The sequence below is a fragment of the Spermophilus citellus genome (genome assembly GCF_964194105.1).
Source record: "Spermophilus citellus genome assembly, chromosome: 9".
In the NCBI taxonomy this organism is placed as follows: Eukaryota; Metazoa; Chordata; class Mammalia; order Rodentia; family Sciuridae; genus Spermophilus; species Spermophilus citellus.
In genome coordinates, this window is record NC_138191.1 from 12268650 (window position 1) to 12282696 (window position 14047).

Consider the following 14047-nt stretch of genomic DNA (forward strand, 5'->3'; position numbering starts at 1 on the left):
GAGAATTAACAGCAAGGAGAATAATCCAATAATGTACCAGGCCGAGTGTTTAAGAATATTTCCAGGGTTAAATCCATTTAACTCCTTCAATATTTGGTTAGCCAAAGAAGAAGGATCCGAAAAATCAGCTCTATTATCTTGAATGTCTTGGATATGGTGATGAAGTTCCAGAACATCCAAGCTATTATTATTATTTTGCAAAACACCTAACAAATGGTTTTTAATCTTCTCCCAATCCCAGGGAGAAGCATTGTACTTGGCAGCTGTAACACACTCATGGCATTTAAGACTTTCTTTAAAATTTAAAGCTGAAAGTTCATTACCTATGTCTATAACAGTCACCTCTAAGGTGTTTCATTTAGTCTCAATCTTTTCATCAATATTTACTTGATTACGCAGAGCCTTGGAAGTAAATTATTAAGAAATTTTGCATGCTGAATATTTTGAGACAATGTCAGAGACACAGAAACAGTGGAGGCAATGAAAGAGAATAACGCCAAAACACCAACAATTATAATTCCAATAGCACATTTCGGTCTTGCTAGCTGGGCATGAATTTGCTGCAAGACTTGTAAACCAGTATCAGCATACCATGGCTCTGAAATATTAGCAGGTAATAAAACAAAAGAGGGCTGATGAAGTATCAGCACTCCTTTTCCTTCATTATACCTAGTAATACAATTGGTTAGGTTACATTTGTTACATGTGACAATATATCTGTCATCTATCCATTTAACTTTTACATTTCCAATAATTAAAACGTAAGGAGATTGGACACAGGCTCATAAGCCATAGCAAGATCCCTCCTTACAGTACTTGCCAACAAATTCTGGTAAAGGCTTGTCTGTAAAATGTAAGAATTCTGAGGCAGCATTTAAGTGCCAAATATCCTTTTGAATACCACCCTCACTGTAAGTCAAAATATTACTAAAAAATCCTGCAGGTGTCATGGCAGAATTTTTTTGTAATTGTCTCTTATCAATTTTTGGAGACCAGTCTAAAATATACCCACTATCTTTAGACACCTTATGTTGTACAGGAAAGGTATTTACACAATCCATCCATCTAGGAAAGGTGCCAATCTCAATTGTAGAACTATTTGGACAGTGGTGTATCCATGTAGGTTTTGAAGAAATGACTGGCATGTTATGGGAAAGTCCCATCTTGATTACTGATCTAGTATAAGGTTTTAAGCCTCCATAAATAGAATAATTTGTCAGTTCTAGGTCTACCAATCGCTGTCTTTTCCTCAAATGATACTTTTAGACAGCCAGCATGTTTATTGTGGGACCAACACAAAGGTAATTGGGCACTGTAGCCAGAATAATTAAATCTAGTTACATGACTGGGAGTAATATGAGTATCTGTAAATCCTCCCATCATGAATGAGTCATTAGTAAATACTGGAATAGATCTCCAGTCCACACAGCTGGGTGTACCAGGGGTGGATCTGGGAAATATGTCCAGTAAGTGTCTATCTGATTCCCCTTTACCTGACAGCCCAGCAGGGCAATTACTGTTGCTACCATCAAGACTGGGTCCTGTTCTTTCCTAGGAGTCGAAGTATTCGGGAAGCCTGTGTCGTTAGCTTCTTCACGTCTTCCCATGAAATCAGCTTTTCGGCTGGGTCAACCTGGTTTCTCTTCATCTTTTTCTGACATCTCTTCCTTTTGGATGGAGGCTTCTCCGGGTCGATCTTCAGTCACTTGAATCTCGGTTCTATCTTTTCCATGTCTGATTGCGCGTTCAGGCACCCAGATAGGATGAAAAGCACCTTCTGGAAAAATACAAGCATGACCTCTGCCCCACATAATCACTGGGTCTGGGCCTTTCTACTGACCAGTCTGTAAATCTTTCCACAAAACTCTGCCTAAAGGGCCTGTTACTGAGGGAGACATTCGTCTCTCAGCTGCAGTGTGACCTTCTACGTCACAGTTTAAAAAATTTAAAACAAACAAAGCATGATTGAGGCTATTCTGGGGAGTCATAAACCTATTCCCCCCTTTTAATTTTTGTAATTGAAGCTTAATAGATAAATGAGCTCGTTCCACAATGGCTTGACCTTGGGGGTTATAAGGAATTCCTGTTTTATGATTAATTTGAAACTCTTGGCAAAATTGTTGAAGAGCTTACATAAGCTGGAGCATTATCTGTTTTAATCTGCATAGGGCACCCTAACACAGGAAAAAGCTGCTAGGCAATGAGAAATTACATGTTAAGTATTTTCCTTAGTACGTGCTGTGGCAAAAATAAATCTGGAATATGCGTCCACTATGACATGTACATAACATTGCTTACCAAATTGAGGAATATGAGTTACATCCATTTGCCATATTTGATTTGGTTTTAATCCACAGGGATTTACCCCTGATGGTGGAGATGGAGTGTGAATAACACACTTAGGGCATTGGCTTACAATTTGATGAGCTTGTTCTCTGGTAATATTAAATTTTTTATGCAAGCTAGAAGAATTTTGATGATGCAAGGAATGGGAAGCTTGTGCACAGTCATATGAAGACATTTGTTGACAAAAAGCTACTAATTTATCAATTTTGTCATTATCTGAAACTAAAGTTCCTGGAAGATTAGTGTGAGCCCATATGTGTCCTATGAAACATAGGTATTTTCGCATTAGCACTGCCTTCTGTAAATTATGAAATAATTTAAATAACTCTTGTGATGAAGTATACCCAATAACTGAAGTTTCAATATTTTTGGTAACTCTGACTGCATATAAGATGTCAGAATAAATATTAATAGGCTCATTTGAAAAGTAACTTAAGGCACAAATCAGAGCTTGAAGCTCTGCTCTTTGGGCAGAAGTATATGAAGTTTGCATTACCTCCATGTGAACACGACCATAAAAACCTGCTTTACCTGAGCTTGAACCATCAGTGAACACTGATAAAGCTTCATCTATAGGACATGCACATACAATCTTTGGAAAAATAAGTGATGTTAATGATGCAAATTGGATAATCTTATCACGAGGGTAATGGCTATCTATCTGACCAGGAAAATCAGCAAAAGCTATCTGTCATAAGCTAGAAGTTTGAAAAAGCCAATTAATCTGTTGAACAGAAAATGGAATAATTATGATATCAGGCTCAGATCCAATTAATTGTAAAATTCTAGTTCTATCTTTAATTACTAATTGAGCAATAGAGTCATGAAAATGAATTAATGTTTTTTGAGGGGAGTGGGATAAATAAATCCACTCAATAACTCCTAATCTTTGCCATATGGCTCCTGTTGGGGTATGTTCAGTTGGAAATATTAATAAATACACTATTTCTTTAGGATCAACCCTAGTAAGTTGTGCATTTTTAATTGCACTTTCAACCCTTTTTAAGGCTGTTCTAGTCTCTAAGGTTAGCTGACGTGGAGAGGTTGGAGAAGGATTTCCTTGTAATATCTGAAATAAAGGACTTAACTCAGAAGTAGTTAGTTTTAAGAATGGCCTCAGCCAATTAATATCTCCTAATAGCTTTTGAAAATCATTAGGGGTTTGTATGGAAACTGTTTTATCCGCTCCAGTAAGAATAAAGATGGTGGCCCCCATGGTCGGTGTAATGACGTCAAATTGCGCAACCATCATCTACTTCCTCATTCTCCGCCGGGGGGAGGGCCGACCAGAAGTTTGTGTTCCGGCCAGGCAGAAATGATGACAAGAAGGTGGACTCATTCCCGCCATCTTGATCTGCCACATGGGGTTGAGTCCTGCAATATCTATTATCAGCAATAAATGGAGCCCTGAACTTAAAACTACACACACGACATTTGGGTGCAAAATGATTATTTCTCCCGCAGAGATAGTATCTTCTGCGGGGTTTCCATACTAATTCCTGCAGTTTTAGGGTTTCTTTCAGCGCCGCGGCTAATGTTACTGTCTGCAAATGGGTGGAGTCAATCTCAGAACACAAGCGGATAAACTCAGAAACTGTTCCCTTTTTACGGTGCATTCTAAGAACATGCTGACAATATTTATTTGCATTTTTAAATGCCAATTGCTTAACAATAAACTTGCACGCTCCCGGGTCTCCAATAGATCTATTTGCTGTCTGATACAATCGGGCTACAAAATCTGAATATGGCTCACTGGCACCCTGCTTGACTCTGGTAAGAACTAGATTGGACTGGTCCTTGGAGACTATTTGTTTCCAGGCACGTTTAGCACAGTCACTTATCTGATCATACACTACAAATTCATAATTTAACTGTCTTTCCAAATCAGCAAATTCACACGTTCCTAAAAACATTTCTACTGGGGTCTGTAAATTTTGTTTTCTATTTTTTTCTGCTTGTTCAGTACAAAAATCAGTCCAGTAAGAACGCCAAAGTAAGAAATCCCCTCCACTCAAACAAGATCTGGCTAACGAAATCCAATCACTAGGTGGAAGTGGTTGTGAGGATATATTATCAATTAAGTTCTGTACAAAAGGTGTATTCAGACCATATGTCTCGGATGCACTTTTTAATTCCTTAATGGTTTTAAATGGGATTACAACATGAACTCTAACTCTTTGGTCCTGGTCATTAACTTGTTCAAAAACTGGGAAAAGTTGAAAACCGCTAATATCTTCCCCCGCCTCTTGTGCCTTCTTAATACCTCGCTGGAACGGGGTAAGAAAAGTCATTGTTAATTCAGGGTACCTGTTAAATTTTGTGCTTTTAGCAGATAATGGCCAAATTCTAATAACCTGGGCAAGCTGTGTTAAACGCAGCCTGTTAAAATTTCTCCGTAAGTTCTGAATTTCAATGTCTGATTCCTCTCCCTCAGACTGCGACTTGTGGGTAGAATCTCCACAGTCGCCATTTTGAAATTGGACTTCTAAGCCACGTGGTGGCGAAGGACTCTGTGCTTCTCTAAGAATTTCTTCCGGATTTTCCTCTCCAAGAGGATCGTCTATCTCTTCCGGACGACTCTCTATGACTATGGAGGTTTCTTCTCTATGACCTTCCTCTCTATAATCTCCCTGCAGGCTGTCTTGATCCTGCAAGTTTAAAGTCACATTCCTAACTTTTGATTTAGCCCCTAGAGCCTTTGTTTTTAAATGGCTCAAGGGAAAAGAAATTAACTTAGCCTCAGGCAGATTTTCCATTTGAATAGACCTAATAGCTCTCTGAATGCCTTTCAATAGATCTTCAGGGGGCCATGAACTCTGGCCCATATATTCAAAAAGACAAATTTCCAGAGCTGTCCATGTTTTTTGTATATTTTCTATGCCTCCAGGTAATTCATTAGAAAGGCAAACTTTTTGTAATATCCTCCCTAGTTTCTCCCAAGCAAGTAAATTTGGGGATTCTTGTTCACAAAACCAAGGGCAATATTCGCCTATGACCTTTAAGAATTGTAATAACTGAGTTTTCTTTATCTGTTTTCCTTTCTGATTAATTATGGTGTCTAGAATAGTCAGATACATCTCCTTATCAATAGAAGTTGAATTTCCCATTTTAATTAATTTAACGTCTCGTTCCTTCAGTACCTCCAGGTACTTTTGTGACCCAAAATTGTCACCAATTCCTTTATCTTTATAGTGCACTCCCACTCAATCTAGCTAAGCTTAAATGCCTCCTCATTAGGTGCCAATTCCACCAGGTGACCAGCATGCTGGTTTCATTAAAGAGGTTTGTGGCATAGAAGTTAACTGCTGAGATCAAAATAAACACACACAGACTCAATTACCTTTTTCTATGACCAGGTCTGAGACAGCTCTCCCCTCTGGCTCTCCCCTCAAACCAGCCGGTGGAGCAGCCAGGCTTACTCAGGACTAGCAGGAGAGAGAGAGAGAGCAAGCCAGGGAGTGGGCTTTTATTGGGGGAACAAGAAATTCAGGGGAAAATTCCATCCAAGGTGCAATCTGGGAGGTGCCCAATCATGTGTGAGAATGGCTTCCCACAGTAGGGTTTCTTTTTTCACGATGGCTTTGAGGCTCTTGGTGGAAATACTGTGAGCAATCTCAGGACAATAAGACTCGTTGCTCATCAGCAGCATTTCCAGCTCCTTGACATTGGGGACCAGGAACTTCCAGAAGCCACTGAGTAGCATGGGCTTTTCTTTCTTGTTGCTCCCATAACCAATGTTAAGAATGAAGCTGTGACCCTCGAATCTTCTCTGTACACAGTTGTGGCTATCCCTGGGTTTCTATTGGTTATACTTTTGACATATCAGCTTGACTAGAGCTGAATGAGCATCGTGTTCCTCTTTTTGATGACCTTGGACTTCGTGAGAGGTCTGAGACTGTGATAATGCTGAGCAGGAGGTTGCTGGTACCACTGCAGACAGTGCAAGGAGGGGAGAGGGGCAGAAGTGGGCATTCCTTCGTGGACACTGTTTTATTTTATTCTCTCAATATCTCTGAATGTTTTGTGCAAATCTGTACTTTGGATTTAAAAAGATAAAAAATAGAAGCTTATTCAAAGAGAGGTTCACAATCTTTTCCTATGGGTTGCAATGTTATCAGTACTGTAATGAATTAGGGATGTGAAGTCACTGAGGAGGTGCCAATCACTTCTATTATAAGCTGATGGGATTTGGATAACATTAGGACAGGAATGATATAGGAGCTTTGATACAACAAAGGTTTTTTGGGGTTTTTTAACGGATTTAATCCCAAGTTCAATGTGTAGTAAAGTTTCACTAGTTTGTGGCAAAATGAGAAAATTAACAACCAAATAACAAAACTTTGTATGGAACTACATTTATTGGAGCTAAAGACTTCTACTGATTCTGAAATCGTACCTTTCCTCTTTCATTGTTAAAGTTTCCTTTTTCTATGAAATGATGATGATAGTAGATATTTAATAGGAGAAAAAGGTTTTACTTAGCAGGAAAGAAAGGCACAAAGGAAACCCAAAATCAACATCAACTCTTGATAGTCTCCCCTATTTTTTTTAAATACACAGGGCCATGAAATCCACAAATCTAGGAAATGAGCTTTACTATTTGTCCTGCTAATTCCATCATCATCACTGAATATCTTTCCTGTCATAACCAGACGCCTCACCTCCTTGGGCATCATGCCAGGGGAGGGAGAGTCTGGAGACCTGGACTCTGCCCCTGTGCTTTCTCCATAAAGGGCTCAGCACTCACCTCTCATTAGGAGCCTCTGCAGAGAAAGATCCAGTCTCCACTCGCTGGTAACTTCAGCTCCTGGCCCTGTGTTGGTGGAAGAGGTTTGCTTTCTGTGAGTTTGAGGATCCCTTATTTTAGCTCAGGTCTGATTTAGTTTCCAGAGATGTGTGGAGTTAAAAAAAAAAGGGGGGGGCAAGGGAACTTTGAGTCTTTGTAGGATTAGAAGAAGTGGGGATAGGGATAAAGAAAAAAAAGATAATCAAGACAGTGACTTTCATCTTGATTTTTTTAAGACTACCATGACCCAACTCGGCTTCCTGCTGTTTCTCATTGTGGCCAGCAGGGGATGCAGTGCTGGTGAGTCTCCCTATCAGGGGTTCAGTTCCCCAGCTCACCTGCACACAGCTTTCAAAGAAAACACACTAGGCAGGGTTGCTTCCAGAAAGGGGACTCTCCTGAGTCAGAGATAATGTCTTTGAGATGCACAGGGGCCACCTTGGATGTAGTCTGAGGGCTGATTTCTGGCCTCTGGAGGGATCTGGTCTCTAGCAGTGAGACTATTGCTAAGATGTGACATATCCTGGGTCTGGCTCTTTGTCTCTGTGTGGTCCTGAGGGGACCCTTGTAAGAAAGGTGTCCTCTCTTCACTATTTCCCACTACCATGGCCTGCAGTGACCTTGGTAATTGTGTGGTATACCCTGTTCCCAGAGAATGTTCTCTTTATAGTCTTCTCTATATAAGAATAGCAATGGCATTTTAAAATCTATATTTCTTTTAATTGTTATTTATCTATTCATTTTTTAAAAGACAAACACCTGTTTCTTTCCAGAGTACTGGGGATTGAACCCAGGGCCCTCTACCACTGACCCACATCACCAGCATTTTTTATTATTTTTTTATTTTGAGATAGGGTCTCACTAAGTCACCCAGATCACAGGTGTTTACCACCATGCCTGGCTGAGAAAAGCATGTTTCTACATATTATCTCATTTGATATTTACTATTTATTAGCTTCATCTGAGGCAGAAGGAAACTGGGGCTCAGGTGTGGCAAGTAGAACCCAAGGACTGTCCACTGAAAGCCTGCGCTACTTAGGCCTGAATCCCTCTGACTTGAAAGCTTGTGACTGCTTCCAGCCCTCCAGACTTTTAGACTGGTTTGCAGAGTTGACACTTGTGTACAAGGTTCTTCATTCTGTGCCCCTGCTGGTCTCCTGGCTAGAGTCTCAGCTCTGTCACCTCACACTCTGCCTCAACCACATTAAGCTACCTATTTCCTCCTCAAGCCGGGCTTTGCTTCATTCTTTTCTCCAGGTCTTTGGACATATTTTTCTCCTGCCTTGAATTCTCTTTTCTTTCTTCCAACTGATAAATCATGTCTATTTCCTCAGCATACACTATATTGTCACCAGAACTAGAAAGCCTCTGTCACTAAGTCATCCTACCCCAGACAACCCCCTGGCTCCCTTCAGACTATTTTCATCTCAGAGTCTTTCTCTTATTCTCCTGAGCTTATCATTCATTCCTTTAATAAAATTTTCTGTTGGTTTTGGCAACTCCCTCTAGAGGTAAGTTCCTGGGGATGTTTAATTTATTGAATGCTCTGTGCCCAGGGCAGGGCTTGGCCCAGCACAAGGTCGTGTGGAGGGAGGGAGGTAAGCCTGTGCTGGATGCTGGCTCAGATGGGCTGATGGATGATGCTGGATAGCTCAGGATCTTTCAACCCAGGCAGCCAGGCTCTGCCACAGAGGTGGAGTGAGTTGGGGATTAGTGGCAAGGGAAGGCTGGGTTTTGTGTCAAAGCAGCAAAGAGAATGAAACTCTGCATATTCTCTAGCTGTGAGCAATGTTGTTTCCGAGGAATGGACCTGGTCTTCATTGTTTGCATCTCTGCCTAGAAGCTGCAAAGAAATCAAAGAGAAGTACTTTGGTGCAAATGGTGAGTAAGGGGCCCTATCAGGATTTTTGTCTTCAGTTAATTTTTTTTTAATTCTTTTTTTTTTAGCTTTTTAAAGTTTTTGTTTGTTTGGTTTTTGGTTTTTGTTTTTTTGTTTTTTAAGTACTGGGGATTGAACCTGGGGCACTTTACCACTAAGCTACATCCTAAGCCCCACCCCTCACCTTTTTAAGACAAGGTCTATGTTGCTGAGGCTGGCCTGATCCTTCTAAGTTGCTGGAATTACAGGTGTGTGCCACCACACCCAAGTGTTTTTGTTTTGTTTTGTTTTTTAGTTTAAATGAATGTGGTAAAAATTATATACTATACATGGGATAAGCTTTGTCATTTTAACCAGTTTTAAGTGTACACTTCAATGGAATGAATTACTTTCTCAATGCTATGCAGCCACCACCACTATACATCTCAAGAAAATTTTCATTACCCTAAACAGAAATTCTATAATGAATTTATAGAATGAACCCATATTCTGCCTTCCCTAAGGCCCATGTAGCTGCTGTTGTACTTTCTGTCTCTATGAATTTGCCTATTTTAGTTTCTTCACGTAAGTAGAATCATAAGGTAACTGTACTTTACATCTGGTTACTTCCACTTAGCATAGTGTTTTCAAGGTTTATACATATAGCGTGAATAACTAATTGCTTTTATCAGTTGTGTATAGATATATATGTCAATATATGCATAATATAGGTTGTATGTGATGTGTGAATATATACTATTTTATTTTACTGTTGAGTATGTCAGTTATTTCTATGAGTCCTGTGACTAATCCTGCAATAAATGTTTAGTGTTTGAATCCTGTTTTTAATTCTTTGGGGCAATGTACTAGAAGTGGAATTGCTGGGTCATATGAAAATTCTGTGCTTAATTCTGAGAGCAACGTTGCTGAGAGCTTAGATAATTCTGTGTTCTGCCTCAGTCAGTAGGTTGTTATTCAAACTTGAGGGTGTTCCACTACACCCAGGGACGCATAGTGACAGGACTCAGGAGAGGAGCCCTTAGCCATGTTTCTAGTTCCCAGAGCTGTTCTGGTCATGGCACTGAGATGGCATGAGCTCGAAGACAGGGAGGCTCTGGGCTGGTTCTCTCCACAGATGGCCTGTATTTCCTCCGGGCCAAGAATGGTGTCATCTACCAGACTTTCTGTGACATGACCTCTGCGGGTGGTGGCTGGACCCTGGTGGCCAGTGTGCACGAGAACAACATGGCTGGGAAGTGCACGGTGGGCGATCGGTGGTCCAGCCAGCAGGGCAACAGAGCAGACTACCCAGAGGGGGACGGAAACTGGGCCAATTACAACACCTTCGGGTCTGCAGAGGCGGCCACCAGTGACGACTACAAGGTGGGTGCCTCTTGGGAAAGGGTGAGGACCTGAGTGTGGCTGGGCCACAGCATGCAGGAGGGAGGTTGGGGGGGGGGGCTGTGGACATGGGGCTGGAGTGGAAGAGAGAAACAGTCACAAGCCTCGCATACCAGCTTCCTCCCACAAGGCCATTAGGCAGTGGGGTGGGGGGCATGATCTGCTGGAGGTGGGTGTGTGTGAGCACGGCTGGCCATCTGTCCCCCTGGAGCCCAGAGCTGTCAGCTTAGCTGACAAAGCCCATGTGTGTGTTTTGCCCCTGTGGGACCTGGGCTGGTCAGTCTCAGTGTTGGTTGCTTTCCAGAACCCTGGCTACTACGACATCCAGGCTGCGGACCTGGGCATCTGGCATGTGCCCAACAAGAGTCCCATGCAGAACTGGCGGAACAGCTCTCTGCTGAGGTACCGCACCAGAACTGGCTTCTTCCAGCATCTGGAACATAACCTGTTTGGCCTCTACCAGGTACACAGGGCTGCTGGCTGGGACTGACTTTCATGGATGTAAAGAGAGGCAGGTGTGTGAGGTTGGGCAGGAAGCATCTTTCCATGGCCCTTTCATGCTGCCTAATCCTAATGTTTTGATGGCTTCTGACCCACTTTCCTCAGAAATTCTGAGCCATATGACTCATAATGGCAATGTGGGGGGAACATGGGAGGAATGGAGGAGGGAGGAGGCACAGGGGTAGGAATGATGGTGGAATGAATTAGACATCATTACCCTAAGTACATGTATGAAGACATGAATGGTGTGAAAATACTTTGTGTATATTCACCAACTTGAAAAATTGTGCTGTATATGTATAATATGAAATGAATTGCATTCTGCCATCATGTGATGTCAGATCAGTCAGGGCAGGCAATGGCCAAAGGAGGCAGATTTAAAAGGACCACTGAACAGGCTTTATTGAGATATCACTCCCAGGCGGAACTCTATCAGACCCACAGAGGGGACAGGAGAAGGGTCTGAGGAGAAATCGCGTGGAAGCTCGACCAGACTGGACTTTTATGGGGCTTACAGCAGAAAGAGAAGGGCTTGGGACAGGAAAAGGTGTTTCTAGGGTCCCTTGCCCCCTTGAAGTTGGTCAGGGGAGTTGGCTGAACTCCAGATTGGCCAGGGGGTCCTGCTGATTGACAGGCGTTAGTCAGGAGATCTGGCTGATTGACAGGTGTCCCCCCCGCCCTCCCCCCCTCCCCCCCCCCGCATCTGATTGATGTTCTTTTCCAGAGCAGGCTGCTTTGTTCTAAGTTGCCACTAAGTCTCCACCAAGTCGCCGCCACCGACCTAACATGTATAACACATTAGAAAAAATTTAATAAAGAAAAAAATAAATCCTGAGCCAGAGAAGATAAGAGACCCAGGAGAGAGAAGATTTGGGGCAGGGGTGGGGAGGGAGAAAGGGAGGGAGTGCACCAGTTGGCCTGGTTGTAGGAGAAAAGCAAAAAGGAAAGATTCTTATTTTGCCTGGTTTTGAAATAATCTCATTTACTGAGAAAACATTGCTTTCTCTTAATAAGTGATAGTAACTCCCCAAACCAAAAGTGTTGTCCTTATCCAATGATTTTGTTGTTGTTGTTTCTTGTAGAAATACCCAGTGAAATATGGAATAGGAAAGTGTTGGACTGACAATGGTCCGGCAATACCTGTGGTCTACGATTTTGGTGATGCTCAAAAAACTGCAGCGTATTACTCACCCAATGGCCAGAGTGAGTTCTTAATGCTCCTTGAACCCTTCATAGCAAAGATGATAAATTCAGTTATGATAGGGAGGTTACTTATTACCACAGCCTCATTGTCTTCAATGAATGTTACATGTATTGTCACATTTAGTTTGCACAACTACCCTTGAGGACTATTATGAACCCCATTTTATGAATCAGAAACCTGAAGCACTGAGAGGTTCAGGAACCTTCCTGAGATCACAGTACACAGGGAGGAGAGTTAGCATATGGCCTGGGGAAGTTTAGCTCCAGATTCTATTCCTAGCTACCCGGTTATCAACCCCTCAGCAACTTATTGAGACCAAGATTCATGTATACAGGGCAAATAATGAGACAATTTTACTTCTATTGTGAGGGGTAAATATTTATTTAATGTTCATTTAAGTTTGGGGGCATCTCCTTTGTTACGTTGAGCCCTATTCTATAAAGTTCAAAGCTGTTGTAAATATATCTAGGATTTAAAATTTTAAAATAAAAGAGAAGCTAGACATCCTCGTGTCTGTCTATAATCCCAGATGCTCAGGTGGCTGAAGCAGGAGGATTGAAAGTTTGAAGCCAACCTGGGCAACTTAGTGAGACCTTGTCTCATAGAGACAGAGAGAGGGAGAGGGAGAAGGAGAGGGAGGGAGGGAGGAAGGGAGGGAGAGGGAGAGGGAGAGGGGGAGGGGGAGAGAGGGAGAGAGAGAGAGAGAGAAAGAAACTAATTGCTGCAACAAGCCTTTTACATGTTTGTTTGTGATTTCCCAATATTGTTGAATTTCTCCATACAAGCGCTGGTGAACAGAGACCCTCTCTGAGAACCAGTTCTTGAATTCTGGGGTTGGGAAAAGGTTGGTGAAGTTTGGGGCTGGGCTGCACCAGTCATGACCACAGTTGTGCTGGCCTCCACTCTTGAGCCTCAGCCTGGCGTCCACATTCTCTGGGCAGCCTAAAGGAAGCTATTTCTGGCATCCTCCTTGAGTGCTGTTTTCTGCATCTCATTTTCAGAGGAATTCACTGCAGGATTTGTCCAGTTCAGAGTATTTAATAATGAGAGAGCAGCCAATGCCTTGTGTGCCGGAATGAGGGTCACTGGATGTAACACTGAAATTGTGAGTCTTTGTGGGGACCAAAGGCACTTGTGAATGAGGCTGTGTGTGTGTGTATGTGTGTGTGTGTGTGTATGTGTGTGTGTGTAAGAGTGTGGTGTGAGCATGTGGGCGGGAGCGTAACTTCCCTTCCTCCTTGCTGAGTCAGACAATCTATACGGGACAGGGAGATGTGTCCCCTCCTAGGAAGCAGCACTTAAGGAATCATGAAGGAAGAGTCCAGCCAGGGAATCCAAGAACAGATGTTCATAAAAGTTGCAGGAAAGTCAGGAGGAGATGGTGTGTCACTAAGCTAAGCGTTGAGAAGTCTATGGGAGAAGATCAACACTGCCCATGGAGAATGGATGGGGACCACAGATCCCTCTGGATTTGGCCATTAATACCTTTGGGCTCATCAGCAGCCCTCTCATCACCACCTCTTCCTCTCCTTGTTTCCTAGCACTGCATTGGTGGAGGAGGATACTTCCCAGAGGGTAATCCCAGGCAATGTGGAGACTTCTCTGCTTTTGACTGGAATGGACATGGAACTCATGTTGGTTACAGCAGCAGCCGGGAGATAACAGAGGCAGCTGTGCTTCTCTTCTATCGTTGAGAACTTCATTCTACAGGACCCAGAGCTCTTCTCCCAGGGATGCGGTCCCAAGGATGGAGAACCACTTGCTAGTAGCCAAGGAAAGAAAAATAAATCATATTAATTCATGCATTGGTGTTTGTTGGTTGGCTTTGTGACACTGTGACCCTATGTTAATCAAGAACAACTTAGAGGAGGGAAAGTTTATTTTGGCTCATGGTTTCAGAAATTTAGTCCATGGTGGATCAAGTTCATTGCTCTGGGCCCCAGGTGAGGCA

General features: G+C 42.5%; 1 protein-coding gene across 1 annotated transcript; it reads left to right on the top strand.

Annotated features, from left to right (window-relative positions):
* Nucleotides 1–7374: 7374 nt before the first annotated feature.
* On the top strand, nucleotides 7375–13790 carry LOC308657120 (intelectin-1a-like; the record flags this gene model as incomplete). Its single annotated transcript, XM_081308581.1, has 7 exons — nucleotides 7375–7432; nucleotides 8912–9013; nucleotides 10126–10373; nucleotides 10696–10854; nucleotides 11975–12095; nucleotides 13098–13201; nucleotides 13638–13790. The coding sequence occupies 7 exons, from the start codon at nucleotides 7375–7377 to the stop codon at nucleotides 13788–13790; spliced, it is 945 nt and encodes a 314-aa protein (XP_081164707.1).
* Between the last annotated feature and the right edge of the window lie 257 nt (nucleotides 13791–14047).